Genomic DNA, 26,098 nt, shown 5'->3' with positions numbered 1-26,098 from the left:
AAATGCTGGTAAGGTGTATTGGGTCTAACAGCATTTAACTGTCACAAAAGGGATTTTGCTGATGGATACAAATTTAGAATAGTTGTAACCACATGTGGAAGCAGAAAATGCTTTTCTATCGACATAACTTAAAAATGAAAGGGACACTTTGGTTAAAAGATAATAATAAATTCTGAATACAGTACTTGCATGAAAAGCTCAGCCGTGCTTTGTGCAACATCTTGCCTGATTCTGAAGAACTCAGATCTTGCCATTACTTTGTGACATTTTGGTTGGTCCTAATCAAGGTATTGTCCAACTCTGTATTTTGGAGTTTCTACCTAAAAACCATATGTCATTGTTTCCATCTAAATGTGGATAAATGAAGAATTGGTCCTACTTTGTAGGATGTGTATTGTAGCGATGCTGGACACTGAGCTCCAACACCGAGGTATATGAATATTTTGTGTGTGTGTGTAAATACATGATTGCAGTTGAATAGGGAGTATATTCATGCATGGAATTCAGATGTCAAGCTTTTCAGTTTTATGGCTTAAATATTTATTTAGACTATTTAATGAAAATCTATCGATTAGTTTGATTTGACTGGCAGTTTTTTCACATTATACTGCAGAAAATTATCTTGAAGTGGTAGAACTAATAGAGATGGCTGCTTAATTAAATGTGCTGAGTACTGAGGTAAATGTTTGAAAATCCCAAATGTTGTCTCCTCACTGCTTTATAAAGCAACTTTTGTGTTGCTTTATGGGAGGCCAAATGGGGATGTTCCAATCAGCTACCTAATTTAATTTAATAGGAGCAAAGCGGCAGCTGACCAATATCCTGTGAAAGAGCTCTGACCCAGTGAATAGAACAGGCCCAAAGGATATCTGGGGAGACTTTCTTCTGGCTGCTGTTTACTGTTCCTTCTTACTGTTCCATCAGCATCAGCATCTCTCTCTGGATAGGGAGCAAAAGTCACATCCTAAAAGGAGTTTAACTCTTATATGAGGAAGAGCAATGGGTTTTGGATTCTTTCCTTAAATCCGGAAGTTCCTTGAGTATGAAGTAGTTTATACACCATTTCCCCCACATCTGAGGGCGGTAGGGTTGCACACATTAGAAAACCACACCCTACATTTATCAAAAAAAGGAAAGAAAAGTCTTGTAGCACCTTAAATCAAACACATTTATTGTGGCATATGCTTTCATGGACTAATGCCCATCTGATGCAGCAGCTGATATTTCAAAAGAAGATATAAAGGGTGATATTTCAGAATGTGAAACTGCAATAAATGCGGTTTCTCCCCCCCCCCCCCCCCGGTTCTAATAGCTACCATTTCTGTCCTTGATTATTTTCTTAATTGAAAGCACTTCTAGGTGCACAAGTAGTGCTCTCTCGCTCTCAAGGCTTCTCTGAGCCCTTTTCCTTCTTGACCTTATCTTTTGTGTGTCCAGTTCATTTATAGAGTTGACCAGGTCCCCCCCCCCGCCTTCCCTCAGATACAGACTATATCTGGGAAAAGTATAAAATGGGCAAAAACCAGGACCTGGATATAGTGTTGCTACACCTGAAACTTCTGGTCAGCTCAGGAGGGAACAGATAATCAATTTTGGCTATTAGATTGACTGTAGTTGCCTTCTGCTTCCTAAGAAAATATTGTTACACCCCACCCAATCTCCATGCGCAGTGCAAGATTCCAAGGATCCAGGCGTTTACCCAAAGTTTGTGTTTCCTTTGGAAATGAGGCATAGTGGAGACTGTGGTGTCTTTATGATATATGGTTTATTTACACACGTATAGGCAACCTGAGCCTAGATGGAGAGAGTTCAGAACATTCCAATTCCAATAAAGTCTCCTGCTTCTTCGATAGGTGCAGCAGGTTTGCATCTCAGAACATAGAAATTCTTGTCACTGCCAAGAGAAAATAATTTTCCCTCAGTTTACATAATCCAAACTGTTGAGTAAAATCAGTTTTTAAGAATATTGTTCATTATATTGATTTTTTAATGATTTTAAATGTGTAATGGTTAGAGCAGGGCTCAGCAAACTTTTTCAGGAGGGGGCTAGTCCACTGTCCCTCAGACCCTGTGGGGGGCCAGACTATATTTGGGGGGGGGGAATGAACAAATTCCTATGCCCACGAATAAGTCAGAGATGCATTTTAAATAAAAGCACACATTCTCCTCATGTAAAAACACCAGGCAGGCCCCACAAATAACCCAGAGATGCATTTTAAATAAAAGCACACATTCTCCTCATGTAAAAACACCAGGCAGGCCCCACACATAACCCAGAGATGCATTTTAAATAAAAGGACACATTCTACTCATGTAAACACACGCTGATTCCCGGACCGTCTGCAGGCCAGATTGAGAAGGTGATTGGGCCGGATCCGGTTCCTGGGTCTTAGTTTGCCTACCCATGGGTTAGAGGGTTGGAACTGGACCTGGGAAACCAAGGTTCAAATCTCTGCTCAGCTATAAAGCTCACTGGGTGGCATTGGTCCAATCACTGTCTCTCAGTTTAGGCTACTTCACAGACTGGTTTTGAATCCTGGATGCCATCTTGAGTTCCTTGGAAGAATGGTGAAGTAGAAATGTAATATTTATTATTATTAAGAGTAGTAGTAGTAGCAATAGTAAGCTGCTAGGTAAAATAATAAAATACGAATCTGCAACGAATTCAACACTAGCACATCTAACAAATCTAATAATAATTCATATAGTAATCAATAATAGTAATTATTAATATATAATGAAGTAATGTGCGATGAAGGGTTGGTTGAACTGGATTTAGATGCTAATGTGCATATTTTTGTCATTCTTTCATTGAATGACAATATTACGCTGTTGAAATTATGCTGTTATAAATATTGTGCTACTATGCATATTGTGATCTGGCCCATTATTATTTTTTACAATGAAAGGGAGAACATAATGAAGGGGAGAAGATGGGAATAAAATACATATATAATAAAACCATACATAATATAGCTACAAAATTTCAAACAATACATTTCTTAAGCAAGATATAATTCAGTAAAATATCCTGACTCATTATCTCGTGTCTCACCAGCCTCCTCACTGCTGTTCCTTTGGCTATCTTCCTTACAGAGAGGGGGAGCCTTTTATACAAGAATAGTCCCTTATCTGCAGTGTCTAGCTTGAACCTGATTTGAGCTTCTGGTTGTTATTTGAATGTCAACAGATCCATGAATATATTATACTTACCTTTTCAATCTGACAGGTGACTTTTAAATTAAGAGTCTTACAGTGCCATTCTTTGCATGTGTACTTGGGAGTGTTAGATTACATAGGATTGTACTGTGCATGTTCTGTTCTATGGGAGAGATCCAGGGTACGTTTCTTATACCACTTACCTGGCAATTAGTACTCAGTGGGACTTCTCAGTACCCTTGTATATTGTTACGGAAATTACAGGGGGGGCACATCTTTAAAGTTGTTAAATGTTACAAATATGCATAAATGTATTCTTTCGACTTGACAGCTCAGGGAAGTTACCTAGCTTTAAAAATAATATAAAATCAACTCCTGCAGCCACTTTCCTTCATTCCACTGCCAATTTGCTTCATTGGCCAAGGACTTGTAAACCGCTTGGTCCCCACCATAATTCCTCAAGCGGGAGGTCACATACTCACAGGAAGGTACTCATAGGTGTCAATCGCTGGGCAAAGGCACTCCTCCAGACTTGCCCAGGTGGCAGACTATGCAAACAAAAGTTCTATTGTCCCTTTGTAGTAGGTGCTTAGAATGTACTTCCCAATACATATCCTGTATAGGCCTGTTGGCCCAACACATTCCTCCTATGTTAATCATGTATAACCCTCCCCTTTTCTGATGTAGCAATGATGTAGCAAAGATGTAGTGATGATGCTTAATGAACTGTATGCTGGGATAAGATAGAAACTTTTAAAAGTCCTTGTCACCCCATCCTTGGGGTTCAAAATTCCTCTTTGAACCTGTTGCGCAACAAGCTTTGGTCTACAGCTATTTGCTCTGGTTGGTGGCTGGACTCCTTCCTTTATTCCGCAGGGATCTGCCCAACAAGCTGGGTGACTGAGCAGTCTTGCACCTAGATTTTTCCGTAACAATATGATTGCATTGTTACAATTTATTTCGTGTGTGTGTGTGTGTGTGTGTGTGTGTACTGGTGGTGGTGTTAGGGTGTGTACATACATCCTGCTGGATTAAGAAATCTAGATGACTGCTTCCACACTTCCGGCCTAATGCGGTATAATGGGGTCAAGAAGGCTCACAATTACAACTAAAACTATAGGGCAGTCCCCCAAACCCCTAGAGCCAATTTTGAGGGCAGATGGGACTCTAAAGGAGAGCAGAGGTTCATCCCACTTCTACAAGAAGAGCTGGATGCAAAGCTTTTTATATTAAAACAACCACAATGGGGAGATTTTTTATTTTTATTTTACAGTGCTTTTTCTGCAGGACATTTCTGCTAATTATTTCAACAAAGCTTGGTTTTGCTTACAGATGAAATTGTTTGCGGATATCTTATTAATTTAGTGGACTACCTGGCACTTTACCTTAACCATCCATAAATTTTGTTAAGTTGCATTTGTTAAGTTAAATTTTCTTAACTTAAATCTCCCTTTACTTGTCATGAGTATTGTGCATAGTTCTTAGCAGGGCAATGTTTCCTCCTTTTTAAATTATTGCAAAATATATGAGGAACAAATGTATGAAAATTTAAAATAACTATCAGTGGGGGGGGGTTGAGAAAGAGTAATACTTTTTGATGTCACATTATAGTTAGAGAAAGGTAATAGATTTTAGAGTATAGAAAGTAGCTCTAGAGACATTTAGATCACTGAGTACACACTCACTTTTTAGTACCACTATCACATCTGTGCAAATAGGTTTTGAAAACAACAAAAAACTGAAAAATCAGGTTAGCAACAGGAAAAACTGAATGTGTTCAAACTGTGTTCGACTCTTTCGGAAAAAATAATTAGCTGGCCTAGTTTGAACGTTATATTACAATATGATTTAGTTTTGCACACGTGAGAGTGTTCCCCTCCCCATTCCTTTCCAGAGGCTTTCTCCCATTATATCCTCACAATCAGAAATATATGCACCCCCTGGAAATTTTTATGAAATACAAAGTGTTTCTGGTTGTATTGGGGTGGGGGGCGTGATACTATGTCTCACCCAATTAACATAGTTCAATAAGTTTAAATGTTATTTCCTCTTCATTGCTTTTAAATTGTTTTGGGTTGGTTCGCCCTACTCACTTATTGTGACCTGCAATGCGTTGCAGGGGGTTGGACTAGGTGACCATAGAAGTCTCTTCCAACTGTACAATTCTATGATTCGATATTCCTCATTCTTTTCCAGATTTGACTGATTCTGTCCCCCGCTCCCCAACAAATTAGATTTAGGTTGCAATCCTAACTGGATGTAAGCCTCTTTGAACATAGGACTTACTTCTGACTGATACGCTCAGCAGGATCATACTGCAAATTGTTCTGCAGAAAAAAACATTGGAAATTTTCTCCTGCTTCAGCAATGAGACAATTTTTAAAAAAGAGGGCAATACAATAGTTATTACAGGTGGTCCCGCCCCCCTTCCACACACTCAAAAGGTTCCTGATGCTTTGTAGTTAATCCTAGTAATAACCTTTCTGTTCCATTTTATTCAACTGCTTGGGTTTTGTGGAAGTGCTACGGCTCTCGTTTGTTTTATTATTATTATAAAACAAATGGGGTGCACACCTCCTTGAATTTGTACACCCCAGACATACAGAGTCAAAGGGACTTATCTTCATATAGATGCATTGATGGTGTCAGTGAGATGGAACTCCCATAATCTCTTACATACCGGTACATTTATTTAGGCTTGATGTATGTTAATTTCCCCATCACCTAATTTAATTTTTTACCCCTTTATCGTGAAACCTTTTTTTGGGGGGTGCCTCGTTTCTTTCTTTAAAAAGAGGGAAACAACCCCCTATACTAATGACCATGATGATGACACAAGGCTTGAAGAAATTGAGGAATACAGTACTCAGGATTTGCAGGGCACTCCAGCATGCAGTGCCTTAGGTCTCCCGTGACCCAGCATTCCTCTTCAATTTAATCTTTCAGGGGAGGGCAAGAGATTTGCTGCAATTTGGCAGGGGATGCTCTCCCTCCTTAGCCTTCCTTTTTGGCTTGAGGTTGCGGGGTGGGGGGGGGGAGAGAGAAGAGAGTGAAGTAAGCAGCAGCAGCAAGGAGGAGCTGGCAGCCTATGCCTGTGTGGCTCTGTGTGTGTGTGTGTGTGTGTGTGTGTGTGTGTGTGTGTGTGTGTGAGTGTGTGTGAGAGAGAGAGAGAGAGAGAGAGAGAGAGAGAGAGAGAGAGGGGCGAGCGCCTTGGCCGCCCTGTTTCCTGGTGCTCTGCTCCCTGACCCCAGTGGCAGTCCTTACTCACTGCACTCCTCCGCTCTCTTCCTCCTTCTCTCCCCCTTCATTTCTCCCTCTTTCTCTTTCTCACTCTCCAGCCCAGATCGCGGCTGCTCTCCTTCTCCCTTTTCTTCCTTCCTCCCTTCCCCTTCCCTCCTTCCTTCCTTCCTTCCTTCCTTCTGCCTGCGTCCGCCTCTCTCCTTTCCACTCCGGGGACCCTCGGGGGTCGAAGGTGTCTGCCCTGCCTTGCACCAGCCGTCAACCTTTAGCAAAGCCTTTCCTCGCTCTTTCGCCCTCTCGCAACACAGCTCCGCGGCACCATCCGCCTCCTCCTCCCCTCCTCCTCATGGATCGGCTCCTTCCCCAGCACTGAAGGCATCCCTAGGAACACACATCAACATCCAGGAAAAATAAAAAAAGAGGGAGAGAAGGTAAATCATCCGCCCCGAGCAGAGAGAAGGGGAGAGAGGGATCAGATGGAAGAAGAGGAAGGACCAAGAGAGAAAGGGGGAGCGAGAGGGAGAAAATTCCTAATAACAAAACACAAAGCCATGGGTTAGAGGTGCCTTGTCATGTACAAGTACAAGGGGATCAGAGAGGGCAAACAATAATCTGATTCAAACGGGCTGCTGATTTGCCACTCGCCAAAGCGATCGCGGGCAGAGAGCTGGATTGTTATGATTGTGATTTTATTATAAATTGTTGTTTCAGAAGGAAGGCTAATTTCTGCGCGGGTGTCTGTTTCTCTTCCTCCTCTCTTTCTCTCTCCACCCCCCCCTCAACCCCGGTGCTTCTAGTGCTCCCCACCTTTCTCCTCCTCCTTCTTCTGCCCCCCTCCCCGCTTTTGCGTTAATTTCTTGTCTTGCGGAGTGGGGGGGGGGCCGCGGCGGCGGCTGGGGAATAGATTTGGCAGCGGAGATTAATTCGCTGGCTGTTTACTAGAGAGTCTCGGGTGATCGGGGTTATAATGTAAGAGCACGACCGGGGGAGGGTAGGCCAAAGGGAGCATTGTGCTGCGCGAGAGAGAGAGAGAGCGAGGCGAGGCGGCAGATCGAGGGAGTGAAATGCAAAGTACAGTTAGCGTGGAAAAACTGAAACGTGGGGCTGGCGGGGAGGAGGAAGGTGTGGGGACGGGGGGGGGACAGAAACGTGTTTGCCACCCCCCCCTTTGCCTTATTCTCTGCATTTTCTCACCTACCCACCCCTTTCCCAAGGCAAAAGAAAAGGAGGGGGGGGGAAGTAACGATTGCAAATGGGTTTCTTTACTATTCAAGAGCTGGAGTTTCCCCATGTCTCTTTCACATGCAAGGCGGCTCCGTTTCTCTCTTTCCCCCTTCTCGCTTCACAGCAGGCTTGGAAATCAATGACCCCCGAGGCCTAAGGGCACTTGGAAACCTTTCGACATTTTATTGGGGTGGGGTGAAAAAGGAGGGGGGAGGCTGGAAAGAAGAAAAATATGAAATCACCCACGAGTTGTAAATTTACCGCCCCACCCGGCTTGCTGCATGATTTTGTAGTTTCCCCTCTCCTCCCCCCCCCCCGCCAAAAGCAACCCACCTCCTGCTAGGTATTGTAGTTTGAGTGCGAAATGTGAACGAGAAGAAGCGGTGTATGTTGTGTGGGGGTGTTACAGCTATTGTAGAGAAAAGAGGATGAAAACTTTAACCATGCACATAAAAGGGGGGGGGGGAATCTGGAAGGGGGGACGACGGACGACAACAATGAAGCAGTTGTAAAAATGTGGAGCTTTCCGAGGGAGAGTTTGAATGCATTTGAGCTAGGTTATAATGCCAGCTTGAGTGGCAAGGGGGGAGATCGGTTGGGATGAGTGACGTTGGGAAAAGGAGGGGGGGGGAGTCAGGATGGTGCGGTGTCAGAGCTATTGGCCGCTGATTGTGATCAATCATTCCGAGCACTGGGGAAAGAGGGAATGAGAGAGGCAGAGAGGAAGCAGACCCAACACGCAGCGTGGATTCAGAGGAGTGCTGCCACCTCTCCGGGAGAGTTGCCCAGAGAGAAGGGGGGAGAAAGTGTGCCCAGCACCGCTTAGATGGGCACGGACTGACTGCCACGAGGAGGTAGTGTGTGCAAACTGGTACCTGGTTGTTGTTGTTTTTTAATGTTCCTGTTTGCTGCTGTGCACCTTTGAACTGAAGGTGCCTTGGGAAATGGATCATTTCAACCGAGGATGGAGTTTGTTCTAAGGATTTCATCTGTAAGAAGAAAGGGTCCACACGGATTCTTTTCTCTCTTTCTCCATCTTTCTGTATGTGTGGCATCAGGTTTTTTTTATGAATGGAAAACAGGTTTGGTTTCATTTATCAGTCATGTGTTGGGGATAAGATTTTATCTTTCCAACATTCATTTGATATACAACTTTTATGCACCCCTCTTCAGAAAGGAAAAGAAAATGAAAAAGCCTACCTGGAGATAGGAGCAGAATGGATAATGAGTTATAGTTAAATTAAAAATATATGCACTGTTTGCTGGAATGTTGAGTATAAACGGGGATCTTGTTCTGCCTTGTATATAGTTTGCAGTGATTGGATAAACTTATGCTAGAAGAAGCTATAGGAAAGTATTAAACAGACACCTACATGAGTAACTTCTTGAAGACTTTATGGATTTAAATTCTTGAATTTACTTACCAGAGAGTAAGCTCCACTGAAAACAGTGGAACTTACTTCTGAGTAAATGATTGCACATTGAGTGTAGTTTAATCAAAGCGAGAATAGCAAAGATTGAATATGAATCTTGAAGGAAGTGTTAGCATCAGTATCTTATTTAACTCTTCCCCCTTATTTCTAATTCTTAAGGAATTTCCATACTTGCTTCAACTAAAGCCAGTCTAAAGTCAATGGGAATTAATATTCCAAATGATGGAGTAAAATAGTGGGTTCTCTCTTCATCAAATAGTATTTGTTCTCTTTACATCTGTGCAAATTGTGAGTGTGATTATTAATTTTCTTTCATTTAATGTGCATGTTTATAGCAATGTTATAAAAACTGGTGACCTGGTAATGCCAGAAATACTTGCCATTTTTTATTATTATTCTGAGACAAAAATGATTATATACAGTGCATATAAATGCCCTGCTTTTGTGTCTTTTATGGACTTCAAATCAAATCAGCAGATTCAATGCCTTTGTGACATTTATCCATTGTGGAAGCATACCAACTGCACAACCAGTGCTTACATTATTCACAGGCTGCCCCCTGAGTTTTTCAGGATTACATAATATAAGATGGCACTTTGCTAGTTCTTCTGTTGGCATAATTCTAGCATTAAAATTAGCTGTAAGTTGCTTAACAGTGTAGACCCCCCCCCTTATTATTCCACCGTGGATGCACCATCTTCTTAATGACTGGTGTCAATGGGAGGGAAGAACTAGAGTCCTCACAGGGAGGCTAATAAATTTGTTAGTGAAAGTTTTGAGGTACCTGGGTCCTCCCTTACATTTTCTTCAAAGAGCTCCTCATTAAAGCAGATCACAATCAGACACTTCTAATATGAAAGCTGTTTTGCACTGGAAAAGAATGAAAGGGAAATGAAACTAAGATCAGCCTGCTCAGACATAATATGTGACCTTTATTTACTAGTTTGATAGTCACTGATTGACATTTTAAAAGCCATTGGTGTACATTTGCCACGTTTTAATACAAGAAGACCCCCAGAATTAGAAATGTAATATTTTGCTCACTTTTATATTGGCTTGTGTGTGTTTTCTTTGTATACATACTTGAAAATTTAAATAAAGAAATATTTAATTTAAAAAATCTTAGAGAAACTGAATGAGGATTTCTGTTTGCCTACCAATATTCTGCTTTGACTTTGAGTTAGTTCAATGTTTTTCTCATAGCTAAAGTTTTGAATATTGTACAACACATCATGGGTTGGGCTGTATACACTATTCTCCTCAGCAAGTTTGATTTCTTTCCCCTTGTGTTTTGTGGGCTACAGAATATAAAATACTGCCTTTTGGCTGCACTAAATTAATTAAAATATATTTGCTTGTCTTTTTGAAAAAAAACAGAAAAATAATGATAGTGTGTTTATTAGTTATACTCAATAGAATTTGCTTTTGCGGGGAGGGAGTGGTGGGCCATGCCATTTCAATACTGCTACCTAAAACTAATGACTAAAACTCTAACAATACAAAATGTGTTCTTTTCCCCCAATCCCTAAGCTCTCAGGGTTAACATTCTTTTTAATGACAGTCATTTCTCTAACAGGAAGATGTTTTCATTTGTATTTACTTTTCAGTGCAGTGCAATTATGCAGTTCCACACTGCACACTGTCTTCATAGTTAGTATCTCAAAAGAGAATTACAGTCTTCACAACAGAATTGCAATTGGAAGCAGGTGTTGTGTTTTACTGTTATGCAAAATAACAGTAAAATATAATTGTGGGGGAAATTAAGGAAACAGCTGCAAAGTTGGTATGGAAGCTCCTTCATTACAATTTGTAGGCAGTTATCTTACACTGCAAACTGGGCAAAGATTTGATGTAGCAAATTGTAGCGATTTTGTCCTCCATGCCTATATATACATATATATAACCAGCGCATAATTTGAGACAAAGACCAAGAATACCCTCTGCGAAGTATACTAAAGATTTTGGTCAAGATCCACTTGAAGGGGTCTTAGCTCTCTCCCTGCTTGCTTTTTCCGATATGCAAAATGAAGAAATACCCTGATTCTTGAAAAAGGAAGTTGTGTGGTTCCGTAACCTGCTTAACATATGGAAGCCTATGTAGGCCTGAGGTTGTAAAATAATAAAATAAATCGCCTATGGCAGGCCATCTGCTATTTGGAAGGCATTATGTGGAATTTTGTGCTGAACCAGGTTTTACAGTTCATATCTTAATACTGGTGCAATGTAGAGGCTCCAGATATTTGATTTTACATCTAGCAAGTCCTATTTTTATTTAGAAACAATGCAGCACCGCAATGTAGCAATCAGCTATGTAGCATAGCTGATTGTAAATACAAAGACTGGTTTTCTATACTTCTGTATCAATTTTAGGAAGCACCTAATTTATAGGAACAGCAAGTACCCGTATATGAATCTAAGTGTTACCTTTTTCGGTATTCCTGAGAATGCAGAACGATTTATCTGTTTGGATTTAAACATACCCTAGAAGGTGGATCATGACCAAAATTTGGGGGGGGGGGGAGAGAACCTATCTTGAACCATTTCAGATCTTTTTGGTATTAAAATGTTAAGAGTGGGAATTACAAGTTTTGCTTTCCAAGTTTGTGCTCAGTCTGTTCGCCTGCAGTTTATCATGAGCACATACTTGAAGACTGCGTAACTACTTTTTTCTAATGGCAAGTCTGGATTTAAACATTTGTGTCAAATGTTAGGGAATGGAAGGAAGTCCATCAACCTCACCAGGGAATAACAGGGAAATTGGTGACTTAATGAAGGTGCTCACATAGTGCATTAGAATAGCAGGGGGTTTTTGGATGAAGACTTAATCAGAATTATTTTGAGAGATTTCAAACGCAGAAAGCAGTTTGACATAATGGAAGGATTAGAAGTGCTTCACAACTCTTCTGGTGCCACAACAGTGAAGAGGCAACACAAGCAGAAAAGCGTTGTAGGGTTATTCCTTTAGCCCTTTATCATTGTATGCATCCTGTCTGCTTCCCGGTGTTCTAGTATAAATTCTTCAAGTGTGTGTGTGTGGGGGGGGGGAGAGACTTTTCTGTTGGTGGAACTTCCAGTGTAAAAAAGAATCCTGATCTTCCAGAGCTCTTAGTTAGCCTTCACAAGTAGAAAAGGCCCCCGATGCAAAAGTTACACTAGAACATGGGAAAGCTCAAAGGATCTGTGTGAGGACGACGACATTCAAGGGGCATATCCACAGCTCTTTCCTACTTGAGTTTCCCTTTCATGGCTGAAACATTCAAAAGGGCTAGCAGACATTTACTAATTTTTTGACCAGAATAATATTTAGTGAAGGAATGAAGCAAATGGCTAGAACATGTGGGTTATGTTAAATAATGGAAGTGTATAACTCACAGTAATAAATTATAATTGATTTTGAGTATAAAGAACTGTCCATTTCTGCTTTTTTATACATTTTTTTGGCTTAAATAATGAAAGGAAATTTAGGAATGATAGGGTGTATACCCAATAGTAGAAAGCAATCTTTCTCCTGTAGCTCCCATTCTTTAGTTTAGGCCATATGGATTGGCCTGATGGATGAACCATCTCTAGGCCCATCTTTTCCAGTATTTTGTAACCATGAATGGGTTGCTAGATGCTTACGGATACTCATAACCATCGTTATACCTTGTTTGTTTGTCTCTGCGTTTAGAGCTATACTGCCTCTGAATATACATGTGCTGTTTATTTATTTACCTCTATACAGCCCTTCATCTGAAGATCACAGGGCAGCTTACAATATAAAACCCCAAAAACGTACACTATAATAACAAACAATAACAATACACCCTCAGCTATCATGCATTAGTTATTCACTGCATTTAGAATGCATAATTTTGGCAAGCCTTAACCCCAGGACCAGTGAATATTTTTGAATGAGCCTGATTCTAGTATTGTAATACACCTCTTAACTACTTTTATGTTGTTCATAACATTATAAACTCCTTTCCTGTGAACATCAATAGTGTTTCTTTTTCCTAAACAAGAAAACTCTTATTCTCTTTAACCTTTTCTTGTCAAGAAACTGCTTGAACAACTTGATCGTTTTGGTTGTCCTTTTCTATACCTTTATCCAGTGTGTTTTTTTTCCTAAAAAAATGTTTAGGGGTACTCTCATTTTCCTACTCATATTGAAATACTGCCCCTCAATGAGGCCAAACTTAAATTCACAAAATGTTTAGGGATATGCGTCCCCCTGTGTCCCCCCAGGAAAAAAGCACTGCCTGTACCAGCTCCATCATGTCCTACTGAGAGTAAAATATCCCTTGTTGCTTGAGCATTGACCTTGTAAAATTTGGGATGTGGATATGTTGCAATGCTGCTAAAATATCATTTTTAAATTTAAGAAAAACAGTACTTATAAATGAATTGGTGAATCTTTTTGTTTTGTTTCATGGAAATGTTAGATGAGCTGTCTTTTATGGTGGGTTAGGAGAACCAACTGTATGCATGTTTGGAGGAAGGGTGAGCGGGGAGGAGGGGTAGGAATGAGAGAATGTTGGACCAAAGACGTTCAAGTTTGTGAATTTAGAAAAATATCAAAAATGTTTACAGTTGCAATTACATTTCTTTGCATTTATGAAGAGGTTGATATTTTTAATTTAAAGTAAAAGTCCTCTGAGCCTTCTAAAATTCCTAAGATTACTGTGTGCAAGTGTAATCTGAGGGTGGTTTAACTGTGCAGAGCAGATGTGTGGTTGGAGGAGAACTCTTGCACAACTGTCTGTTTTGCAGGTTCTTGAGTTAGTCTCCAAATCCCTGGTTGCATGTCAGGGAAGTGGAATCACTTTGGATCTAAGCCACTTCCCAGACCTTCCCTGGCACATCCTTGAACCTCCCCAGCTCACCGCTTACCATGTTTCCACTGAAGCTGGAGCGCCAACATTGATTGGGCCAGGGCTGTAGATGCTTCTGCAGCGGCATCTCCATATCTGGTGTCAGAACTCTGTTTTCTTTGTTGGAGAGGGAGACGTGGTGCCAGTGTTGTCCTCCAAACGTCATAGAAATACTGTCGTAAAGTACTTTAAGCATGACGACAGCATACCATGTGGGTATAACAAGTTGAACCTGAAACAATATGTAGCCCCTGTGGAATGCTACTGTTCAGGGTTCCTGCAGCCAGCCATACCCTTTCCCAAGATACAGTGGTGCCTCGCAAGATGAAATTAATTCGTTCCGCGAGTTTTTTCGTCTAGCAAATTTTTCGTCTTGCGAAGCACGGTGTCGGAAAAGTTTTGGAAAAGCTTCAAAAATCACCAAAAACCTCAAAAAGGCTACCACACCACGTTCTATGAGTTGCTCCTCGAAGTCAAGTCGCAACTGTATTAACGGTGTTAAGAAAAAGGAAACAAACTTGCAAAAAACGCAAGACGAAAATGAAGCAAGCCCATAGGGAAATTTGTCTTGCGAAGCAGCTCAAAAACCGCAAAACCCTTTCGTCTAGCGAGTTTTTTGTCTTGCGAGGCACCACTGTACTCCATTATATTGTCCTTCACCAGCGGCTTTCCATACCCGCTTCCCAGCAGTCAGCTAGCATTCCTTAAGGGGGTGTTGTCTTTGGAGGTCTCCCACCTTTAGGATTTTGTCTTTAAGATTTTTTTTTACTTTGGCTAACCAAAGAGTTTCCCCGGATGGGCTGATACCTCCCTTTTGTATGTGGATTGTGTCATTTCAGGTACATTAAGAGCTAGGCTCAGAGAATGAGTTTACTCTTAGTTGTATATGCTAGTGTTATTAGGAATGGATCAATACATATTTCCATAGGAAACCATCACAGGCTAGGCTGAAATCAAAACCCTCATTACAAATTGATCAATATCTCTGTACTGTTCTGTTTTTCCAGAAGTCTGCAGAGCTCATGAGGAGATATTTGGCTTCTGTCGTTGGCTGAAACACAATGCCCACTCCCATCTTTTGTTCTGGAAAGTTGTAAGTTGCTCATGTCTATAAAGAGAAAGGATGGCTCATGGAATTCCTTCACAAGGGAAAGTTACCATTTCTGTGGATGAATACAGCTCAAATCCAACCCAGGCGTTCACACACTACAACATTAACCAGAGCAGGTTCCAGCCTCCCCATGTACACATGTAAGTACTATTATTGATTTTTGAACTTCATGTAGTGGAAGTTACAGGTGGAAAACTTGTTCAGAATTAAGTGCCACCTTGCTGTTGATATAACAGCAAGGTGGCACTTAATTCTGAACAAGTTTTCCATCTGTAACAAGGTGTGAAACAACCATATATTTTGCTGTAATTGAGTTGCGTAATTTGCTTGCAATTATGCATACTTTCTGGAATCCAAATCAAAGTTGGCGTATATTTTGCACCTATTTTACAGTTTTCTAATTCCTGGTAGTGAAAATTAGGTCAACATATCAGAGTTGTGATGACTTTGTAATCACGAGAGTAGAAAAATAAGAATTTGGGCTTCTTTTTACTTGTTGCTAGTCTTCTAACATTTATTGTGATAACGTTTTCAAAAAATAAAAAGGGGAGAGTTGAAATGTTAGCCTGTAGGATGTATAAATTATGATCTGAAAGTTCATGTTACCTACCCCTGGACTGATGGTGGGTGTGGGATTATTAGAGTTATGGTAATCCCTGTTATGAACTAGGTGAGAACAAAAAAAATATATCCAAAATTTGTTGCATGGTTTATTGGACAGAATTGTGTTCAAAGAGCTCCAGATGTCAGAGGCTTGGTAAAACTCAGCACAGTTTTGTATGTGAGCTGCAGGCCTAGTAACAGACTTGTAGCTTTATTGATTTCACTGGAACTTGCCAGAGGGACATATTTCTTGAAAATGTGAACACCCTTCCCCCACCCTTTGCACTCAGCTGCGAAATAGGCCTAATTGGGACTAATTGTCTCCTGATCACTGAATCCTTTGTCCTCCTTGTTGTAAGGGGAACGTGTGCCGCATGCTGCATTCCTCTTACAACAAGGAAGACAAAGGATTTCAAGACTGCTGAACTATTAGTCCCAAGAAATACAAATACTGCATTAAAATAATGTTTATAGCCCGAGCTTAAACCAACAAAGGCAGAGCAAAAGGTTCCCTGCTCAGCCTGCTATGTTTTGGTATTGTGGCTTGTGAGATCACACTGACAACAGAAGGACTTGTGTAGGCACAGTTTGTGTGTGTACATGTGTACACTCACATGTTTTAAGACCTAAGTGAAGACTTAAAACTCCAGATTTCCTTCCTATTGTCTAGTGATGTCTGATCTTTAAAAGGGGCAATTTTTACATAAGCTCCTTTTTCCCTAATGGTTTGAAGGACAAGTTAAATTATAAAACAAAAGAGGCACCTCTTGACCTCATGTTGACCAAAGGTGAGTCAGGTCTTTTATTCATTGCATAGTGAGAATTCAAAGCGTTGGAAGAGAGATACTTCTAAGAGATTAGATGTTTCTTCAATAACTGATAAGGGGGCAAAGGTTTTTTTTTTCTAATTCCATCAATTCCTGTTGCCCTGAGTGAGGTGTGCCAGCCTTTGAGTTATGCAGAACTCTTTGTTAATGAGAATGGAAAGTGAGCTTTTTTTTTCAGCCATAGAGAAAAGGACAAAAGTTAAATGCCAATGCAAATATATTAATCACTTTTAAAAAGCAGCCTTGATTATGCACCAGATAAACATGTAGTTAGAATTGTAACCTGGCAGGGCTCTTGTTCCCCCTTTCACCCCCCAAAAGAAGACAATCTTCTCATTTTGTATTGCAATAAACTCTAAAAGCTGTGTAAATTTTAAAAAGCCGTTTGATGTGGGGTATATGTGTTTGATGGGAGGGTTAGAGAATACAGTTTTTTAAAAAGAAACCAAACCCCCTCTTCATGGTTTCCCTTCTGCATGATTGAATAGGCTTGTGCAATGATGAAATAAGCAGGAAAAAATTCCAGAGCGTTGTTTTGAAAACCGCTTTTAGCTGATTGTTGTATCTGACCGTAGGTGCATTTGCTGTGCAGAAATGGACAATACAGCTATTCAACATATTTTACCATGACTTTGTATTTGTGATTTTGGGAACATGCAGCTGTTTTAGGCCATCATTTCTGAAACTGGAAAGCTTTAGCTGTTGTAACAAAGATAATTTACTTTAAGAGATTATTAATAATTCCTTCTGATACAGGGTGTTATGTGAAATGCAGATTCACATCGTTGATTGATTATTGCATTCCTTTCTAAGACCCAGCTACACCACCTGTTCTATATATAGTTAAGCTGTCCTGATCAATGCTGTGGATTGGGAAATTTTCTAAAGAAAATTTATAATCTTGAAAGGCTGAAGCTCAATCTAGTTTGAGTGTCTAGGATTCTACTGCTTCACTACAAAATAATAATAATAATAAAAAATGGAATGAGATCACCTTTCCTCTGACCAAATATATATATCACCTGGTTTTGGAAATTATCTTGATGCAGCATTTTGAGCAATTCATTTTAGACTACAGAACAGTGTAAGTAATCCATATACAGTATTATGAAGTTGACACATAGTACACCAGGTTTGTCCTATGATTTCTGTGGATCTGTTATAGGAAAAGTGGCTAATGAATGCACAACATACAGGCAATTTCCATTAAAGGTTCAAAACCAGATGCTTTGGTTCTTATGGTTGGGAAGGATCACTAGCCTTGCATTCTGATCCAGTGTCTTTCCTTGCCAATTTACGTATTTCAACTTCCAGCTACTTCAATCCTGAGGTGTTCACTGACTATTTGGTACAGTGATACTTTTTACTTTCATGAAAATGTATGTACAGTACTATAGCCATGTCAGTTGGTGTTGGCTGAGTTTTTCTGGAACTCAAAGCATGTTAGATATTTTTCTGCTGCAGCTCTCCTAACTTTTCTAAACAGCACTCCCTTCCTCCGTGGAGTTCTGGTTAAATGCTTTGCAAAGCTAAGCACACAAAGATAAATTACATATTTTGCAAGGTAAATGTGTAACTGGAACGCCATGAGGGAGATACTGTGTTGAGTTGAGTGAGGAATTCAGTTAAAAAAAGATGGTGGTGAAAGAGTTAAGCATCCGTTTCCCCCTGCTTTCTGTACAAAATAATTCCACTCTAAAGCTGTTTCTGGTTTTTTTTTTTGTAAGACTGTCAGAGCTTTATTAGATGAGTTTGCAAGTAATGTGTAGCTTTTATGTCTACGTCCAGCACCACATTGCAAAATGTTTTCTTAGTTCCCTGACTATAGTGAAGTTGGGAGATAGCACAGTTCAGAGTTGATAAAAATTCGTCCACATTACATACATTTTGGGTTTGGTTCTTCACTATCAAGGCATTCCTTGATAGCCTAAAAATGACTGCTCCTGTATCAACTGAATAAAATTCTTATTTTGCAAATTGAAGTGCTTATTTTGCACAAATTATTCTCTCGTTTTTGCAGAATTTGTGGGGGGGTTTTGGGGGGGGGTAAAGAGCTCAGTCTTTCATTAACAATGCTTATTTCCGTAAGTACACAGTCTACAGTGAGTGAGCTCATAAGAACTGTAAGTTTTAAGTTGCCTTGCTGCAGACGGCTCTAATCTCATGGCAGACACAAAAAGTTCTTGACTGAGCTTGGTGCTGTGATCTGCACTCAGTGCAGTGAAAGCCTGCACCTTATTATACATTGTTTTCCCTTGGACAAACCTCCTACTTGTATATTGAAATACAAACTGAAAGTCAGGAAATCGGCTGCAGCCCAATCATAATTGGATTTTGAAATCTGTGAGACACAGGACCAAACTGTACAGTGGTGCCTCGCAAGACGAAAAGAATTCGTTCCGTGAGTCTTTTCGCCTTGCGATGTTTTTCGTCTTGCGAAGCACGGTCCGTCGCAACTGCACCTCTTCAAGCGGCTTTTAAAAAAAAGTGCAAGACGTTTTCGTCTTGGAAAGCAAGCCCATAGGGAAATTCGTCTAGCGAAGCAACGCAAAACCGAAAAACCCTTTCGTCTAGCGAGTTTTTCGCCTTGCGAGGCATTCGTCTTGCGGGGCACCAATGTACTATGTGATTGGCTCTTGTGTGCTTGTTTTTGTTGACAGAACAGCATCCATAGCAGGGCCGGAATGGGAGCAAGGGAGGGATTTAACCTTTTGTCTGTGCTATGGTCCCAATGTGGATAGCCACCTATGGCTGGTATTTTCTCAAGGAAGGAAGCTACAATTGATGCTAATGATAGTCTTCTCCTGGGGAAAATAGCAGCAGTGGGGTGCCTTCATACATGTACTTGATTGGGACCGTGTGCGGGGGGTAATTCCCCATACTGCAGCCCCAATCTGGATCGGTCCCCCCATGCACGCGCGCGCTCTCTCTCTCTCTCTCTCTCTCTCTCTCTCTCTATATATATATACATACACTGATGCTAGCTGCCCTGAGCCCGACTTCAGCCGGGGAGGGTGGGATAGAAATAAAAGTTTATTTATTATTATTACTATGCAATTCCTGTTTAGTAAATGAATGTCAAGCACACATTATTGTGTTCAGCATTGTATTTAGTTTGTCCCCAGTTCCCCTTATCCAAAATAACTTACAGCATGTGGTGAATTAAAAACGTGATGCCTCTTGCTTCATGGTCAAATGTCCCATTTGATTACTTGGCTTTGCAGCCAGTTCAGTTTTCAATTCATTCTCTATTTTCTGCTGAAAGAAGATTGTCCCATGAGGTAGAGTAGTTCTACAACACTGGAAAAAGATGCATAGGTGTGCCTTTAGAAAGAAAAATATATGTTTCATCTAACGCTGGGTTTTTACTTCTCTGAGGTCACCTTATTCCATCCTGTCTCACATTAGCTGTTGCAGCCAGCATGTAAGTGTGTTCAAATTGAGAGTCACTGCTGTATTTTGCTGAAGAACTAATGGAACTTGGTCTCTGTTCAAGGCCCATAAGTCTAATTCCTGATCTGGTGAATTCACATTAACCTCCTATACTGCATCAGCCTGACACTCAAACACTGCTAGAAGCCTGTCACCTCATTCACGAAGTCCTCAGCCCACAGGTGGATCGTATCTCATTCTAGGGAAATCATAGTTCTAAATGATTATCTGAATGGCTTTCTGCATCCTATGTCTCAACATCCCATCATTAATTGTTTATAGCAAAGAATTGCACTTTCTAATATTGGCTGTAATGCTAGCAGTTACGTGGCTTTGGAAAAATATTTTGGATAACTTTTTTTCTTTTTTTAAAAATCCTAATCCAGCAGATAAAGCTAGCCAAAACAGCATTTCTGATTATATCTGGTTTTCTTTTTTTATTCATCTAATATTCATTTGTGCAGGATTTTTTTTGGTAATTTTATTTTAAAATCATCTTCTTTTTCATCTAAAGGAACTACTTTTTAGAGTTTTAATTTTAGTGAAATATCAAGAAGTCTGGCTTATAAACCATGAGCTGTGAAAACTCATGTCTTCTCAAATGGTCCATCCTTCCTTCAGTTGAAGAGCAAAACTAATGTATTTCAGGAAAAAAACTGTGCACAAACACCCTTATCATTCTTGGGAATCTTTCTCATAGATCTTTGCACAAAGGCTGCTGAGAGGAGAACGGGTTTCATTAAAATGTTGATGACATTATGGAGGGATTCAATATTATAATGTTAAGGTTCCAGTCTGTTTCTGGAATCCGTTCCATATGGACAGCCTGTCTGAAACTTCATTAAGGTTATTCACAATTTGTGAGTGCATCTTGAACAGTATACAGGAACAAGGCCAGTTTATTTTCCGTGGCTTAAAGGCAAAGAAGCTGTTAGGATGATCACATAAGCTTCACTTCAGTTTAATACTTGTTGGAGCTAATGATTTTTATATTTCAGTCCCAATTAAGATTATTTACTGAGAGAAATTAGACTTCTGAGAAATATGACTTGAATCCTAACTCTTTGCTCCATTCATAGAAAGCATTTCTATTCACAGAAGAAGAATTGAACCCACAGAAGACCTCCTTTTGTGAGTGATATCTTCCTGCGGAAGGATTCAAATCTTTGTGTTAATTTCTGTGAAGTGCAAGAGAAAGATTGGTAAAGTGAGAATGATATATTCAGCACAATTCCTTCCTTATTTTGTTCAGTGAATAAGAATAATCAATGTTTACATAAAGTTCATGGAGTTAACAAGAAGTCTTCAGATAGTTGTATGTGTTCCACTTTGCGTATGTTTGTGAATACGCATTTACATTTCTATCCACTTTCTACTTTTGCGCTTTTTATTTTATAGCAGTAAATTACTTCATCCTCACAAATCTAGCTTTTCTGTCCAGTTTCCAGCCTTGTGCCAAAAGAAACGAAACTCTGATGTTTTAAGGAAGACCTGGAAAAAGTTATTGACCCTGTGGTTTTATTTAATATAACAATGGAGAGCGGGTCTGTATGAGAACTGTCAACATTTTTGATGAATAGGTCAGTTTAGTCTATAATTTTGACAATGACAATCATATTTGCGGTTCAGATTCTCAGTCTACCAGCATTTATGGAGATTAAAATAAACAGAGCGTGGCTGAGCCAGCTGTGAAGCAGCCATTCAGCAACTTGTGAAAATATAGTTACATTTGATACCTCTTTTCCAAATCCTTTTTGAAACAACTTGATTGCAGAAATTAAGTTTCTCTTGGAAGATTTTTTTTTGGGGGGGGGGAGGATCAGCTTGAAAAAATTTCTCTCCCTGTTTTTGAAGGCAGTAGATTTACAGTGCAGTCCTACACATGCTTTAAAGAATAGCTCAATCGATAGAATGTGAGACTCTTAATCTCAGGGTCAGTGGGGTTTGAGCCCCACTTTGGGTGAAATATTCCTACATTGCAGGGGGTTGGACTAGAAGGGACCTTGTGGTCCCTTTCAACTCTATCTATGAATCTATGCCATATCTGCTCAAAAGTAAGTCTTGCTGAGTTCAATGGTGCCTACTTCCAAATGAATGAGTACAGGATTGCAGCTTTCAAGTATTAAATTGAAACAGCGCCAGTGGAATAGAGTGTCTCTTGGATTTCATTGACTTGTAAATCATACCTTACTAGAAAAGAAGGACCATTGCCTTCTGTAGTGAACTATCCAGGAGTAGCGGGCATGGTGGGCTGTGCCACAGTCACCCTTCCAACACTGGCAGCACTATTGCTTACTGGGATGGGGTGCAGCAGCAGTGAGCTTGGGGCTGTGCAGGTGCATGATGGAATGCTTCACACTAGAAGATGTGCAGGTAGACGAGTCTTTGATAGTATGGCTGTTGTTGCAATGTCCTGTGATAGTCATGAGGCTGGAGGACCATCGCCCGTCTGTGAGGAGTGGAGGCCGCTCCCCGCAAAGCCCTTTCCAGCTGGCCTAGGGGGCAGGGCCCACACTCACCCAGACCTACTAAAGAGGCTCCTCATGAGGCCGGAGGAACATTGACGGCTATTTTTTTATTGATTTAATATGCTGTACACCGCTTTGAGGTTGTTTATTAAAAATATAAAGTGGTATAGAAATTAAATAAATAAATAAATAAATAAATAAATAGTGTTACTTGAGTAAATACGAGGATAGAGCTAGGACTGGGGTTTGTTGCAGAGGTTAATTTGTCTATAGCAGGCTTCCTTAACCTCAGGCCAGTGGTCCATCTGGTCAGTATTCTGTTCTCAAAGTGGCCAACCAGATGAGCTTCTATAGCAGGCTTCCTCAACCTCGGCCCTCCAGATGTTTTGAGACTACAATTCCCATCATCCCTGACCACTGGTCTTGCTAGCTAGGGATCATGGGAGTTGTAGGCCAAAAACATCTGGAGGGCCAAGGTTGAGGAAGCCTGGTCATCATTCCATTGTTACTGATGATGAGGACTTGCTTTAGATTGTGAGGTCGTCTGTGAGTAGTAACAATCTCTCCCTTGTAAGAAGAAGCTATTATTCAGCAGGTGTTTATGTGAAGGCTTCCCTGACTCAGAAATCCATCCTGAACATGAGATCAGGAGTGGGACTGGGAAAGCCACATGATGTCAACCCATCCCACAATGTGGGGACCTGTGACCAGATGGCCTGTATGCTTATTCTGCTGTCCAGGTGCTGTGGACAGCCAACTTCAAAGTTCCTGCTCTATGTTCTTAAGGTCCTTTATCTTTAAACTAGACTTGAATCAGACAGAGGACTTCTAGAGAAAGAGGTTCCCTTTAAATAAAGAACCATCCTCTGCAAAGTAGGACACTTGGCCTGACCTAGTAACCTTTCATTTTCCTGTGAGGTAGACAAGGCCTCATTTACAAGGTGTCATCTGAAGCAACTAAACATAATCATAAACCAATACAATGACCTTATTAGTTTTTCAATCCCTTTTGAAATCTATAATAGTTCTCAAGGGAGAAAGGGATAGAGAGATAAAGAAACTAATAATACAAAGATGCATAAGTATGACAAGAAAAGCCCTTATGGAATAAAAAAGAGCTAGCATGTGTATTTTATTACCTCCTTTGGAAAAGGAATAGCAAGAACTGAATAAAACTGATAAGTGCTGATTGTTTAAAACAGAGCACAGAGACTCAAAGTTCCCAGCTCCAGTTTCTTCATAATGCAACCTCTCGGTGACCATCAAATGTGACCATCAAAACAGTTATTTTGAAGAGTGTGGGACAAGATCCTTTTGTATGACATTTCCAAGGGGCTTGTAAAATGGCCATAATAGTTCTGTCATTTCTTTGCAGGGCATGGTGTAGAAGGGTTAAGGACCAAGACATCTGGAATTTTGGAAATAGTTCTTGTTTACGTGCACTTCAATAGATAGAGGAACCATTTCTGGTAACTGTTCCATTATTTTTTTGCTGAGCAAAGCACAGCTAGGGTTGTGATCTGGACTGCTGTCGTCTGTTATTAGGACATTAATTTCTGAAACAAACACATTGTGTTGCTGCATCTAAAAAGAAGACTCCTCTACTTTGAGGTTCCTCAAGGATCTTCTCACTTACTATACACAGGGCAGTTCAGCCACCTGTCCCCCTGTGCTGCAGAGGTGTCCTGCTAGCCAGCCCTTCCTGGATCTGCTCTGCCACCAGTGAGAGAGCCCTGCTGGCAAAGAGTACTCTAAGACACCTGCCCAAATGGGCAGAAGCTACTGGAAAACAGTGTTTTGGATGCTGGGAAAGGTCAGAAACAGATTCTCAGCTGTCCCTGCTTTCATCACATGTTTGCAAGAGGGCCTCTTCTCTGTACCAGCCTAGAGGCAGCATAGCGATTTTTCCTCCTTCTCCATCTTCTCTGGTCAGAATAAGCAGCAAGTCAGTGGAGGTGAAAGTGGCTGTGTCACTCGTCTAAGCTGGTCACAGTGTGATTGCAACTGATGTTATAAATTGGTTGTTGCATTTGTGCTTTCTATTATAGTAAGATAGAATGGGATGTAAATTAATATTATTATTTATATTTTATTATGATGTACTGTCCGCTTGGTATGGCAAGGGGTGAAAGGAAAATCTCCAAATATAAAACTGGGCATCCTAGGGACAGGGGCTCAAGAAAACAGTTTGATGCGTTGGCCTGCTGGTAGGCTTATTAATTGCTGTTTCTGGATTGAGGGCCTATGTACATAAGTATTTGAAACATGTGAGATAGAGACAGAAAAATAGGAATTGATATGGACAATACACAAATAGAATCACCTGGCTGAGATAACTCAGTTGGTTAGAGCATGATACTACAGTGGTACCTCGGGTTACATATGCTTCAGGTTACAGACTCCGCTAACCCAGAAATAGTACTTCGGGTTAAGAACTTTGCTTCAGGATGAGAACAGAAATCGTGCAAAGGCAGCGTAGTGGCAGCAGGAGGCCCCATTAGCTAAAGTGGTGTTTCAGGTTAAGAAGAGTTCCAGGTTAAGAATGGACCTCCAGAATGAATTAAGTACTTAACCCGAGGTACCACTGTATAACGCCAAGGTGTCAGGTTCAATTCCCTTATGGGATGCCTGCATATTCCTGCATTGCAGGGGTTTGGATTAGATGATCCTCCGTTCTACAATTGTTTGATTCTTTGATAGAGCTATAGGCGCATTAAGAGAAATGGGCAAGCCTGGATAGCTCCATTGGTTAGAGCATGGTGGGTATTTAGCAGGATAAAATGGATATAAATAGGGTGGAAAATGGAGTTTAGCAAGTATGCAAGTGAAAACCAGTTGGAGTTATTAGGATTCAGGAACTGGTTTATATTTTAAGTTTCTAGCGAGCATCGATTTTTTTAGGTGTTAACCCTGAACACAGATGAAAAAAATCCTTCTGCCTCCCAGGAGGTCAGGAGCGGCCTTCACAGTTGATGGGAATGACCTACAATTTTGGATGTATTGCCATATCATTTCCCAGCAAAAACATTATTGTTCCATTTTAATCTGCCCATACAATCCTATCTCGTAAGACTTACTTTTGTCCCTGTTTTGCATTTATCATTCTTTCCCCAGGCATTCCTTGAAACTAGAGCTACAAAGGTTCTCAAAGATTTTGACTGATTTAGAGTATTGTTTGTGTATTTTGAAACAAATAGACAGTTCCCTCAAAGCAGAGCATCACTATTCTATCAGCAAGCACATAGAACTAATAACGTATATTCATTCAGCACACTGTAGACAGCTTTCCCTCCTGTTGGGCAGTAGTGTGGGGAAGGCTGAGGAGAGTGTTTGTGCATAAGGTGTTGGAAGCACATTATGTGCAGTATTTGTAACAGAAGGCCTTGCTAAAGTATTTACCACATTTGCTGTGTGTGTGATGCAAAGAATTGAACGCAGTGACTGGGAGCAGCAGGGTCAGCACATCACTCTGAAATGTTAACCACTATATCAAGTTTGTGGAGAAGTAATAGCATTATTACTGTATATCAGCTTTCAGTCTATAATACAGAGAATACAAGGCCAAGCTTACTGTGTTTAAGCTGCTCTTCAGCTGAAAACTGACTCCAAGTCATGTATTGTGCCTTGGCATTCTCTCCCTTGTTTCTACAATTCTAGACCCCTGGAAAGGAGAGAGGTTTTTGTTAACCCTCTGTTTTCTTATGGGAACAGCCTTGGCACTGACATTGTGACTGAGCTTTCATACTGG

General features: G+C 40.6%; 1 protein-coding gene across 3 annotated transcripts in view; it reads left to right on the top strand.

Annotated features, from left to right (window-relative positions):
* Positions 1-6,374: 6,374 nt before the first annotated feature.
* Positions 6,375-26,098, top strand: part of MPPED2 (metallophosphoesterase domain containing 2) — a 127,508-nt gene continuing 107,784 nt past the window's right edge. The window contains exons 1-2 of one of the 3 annotated variants that reach the window (XM_081166343.1): positions 6,375-6,830; positions 14,917-15,160. In XM_081166343.1, the coding sequence (XP_081022469.1) occupies positions 15,033-15,160 (128 nt within the window). In that variant the 5' untranslated portion in view covers positions 6,375-6,830; positions 14,917-15,032. Of the gene's footprint in view, positions 6,831-7,346; positions 7,369-8,287; positions 8,478-14,916; positions 15,161-26,098 lie in introns of those variants that run through there. The other 2 variants (XM_081166345.1, XM_081166344.1) reach the window with 2 other exon arrangements.

The sequence above is a fragment of the Podarcis bocagei genome, assembly GCF_964188305.1.
Source record: "Podarcis bocagei genome assembly, chromosome: 1".
Taxonomy (NCBI): domain Eukaryota; kingdom Metazoa; phylum Chordata; class Lepidosauria; order Squamata; family Lacertidae; genus Podarcis; species Podarcis bocagei.
Note: the sequence above shows the minus strand (reverse complement) of the source record. Positions and strands in the feature narration are given on the sequence as shown.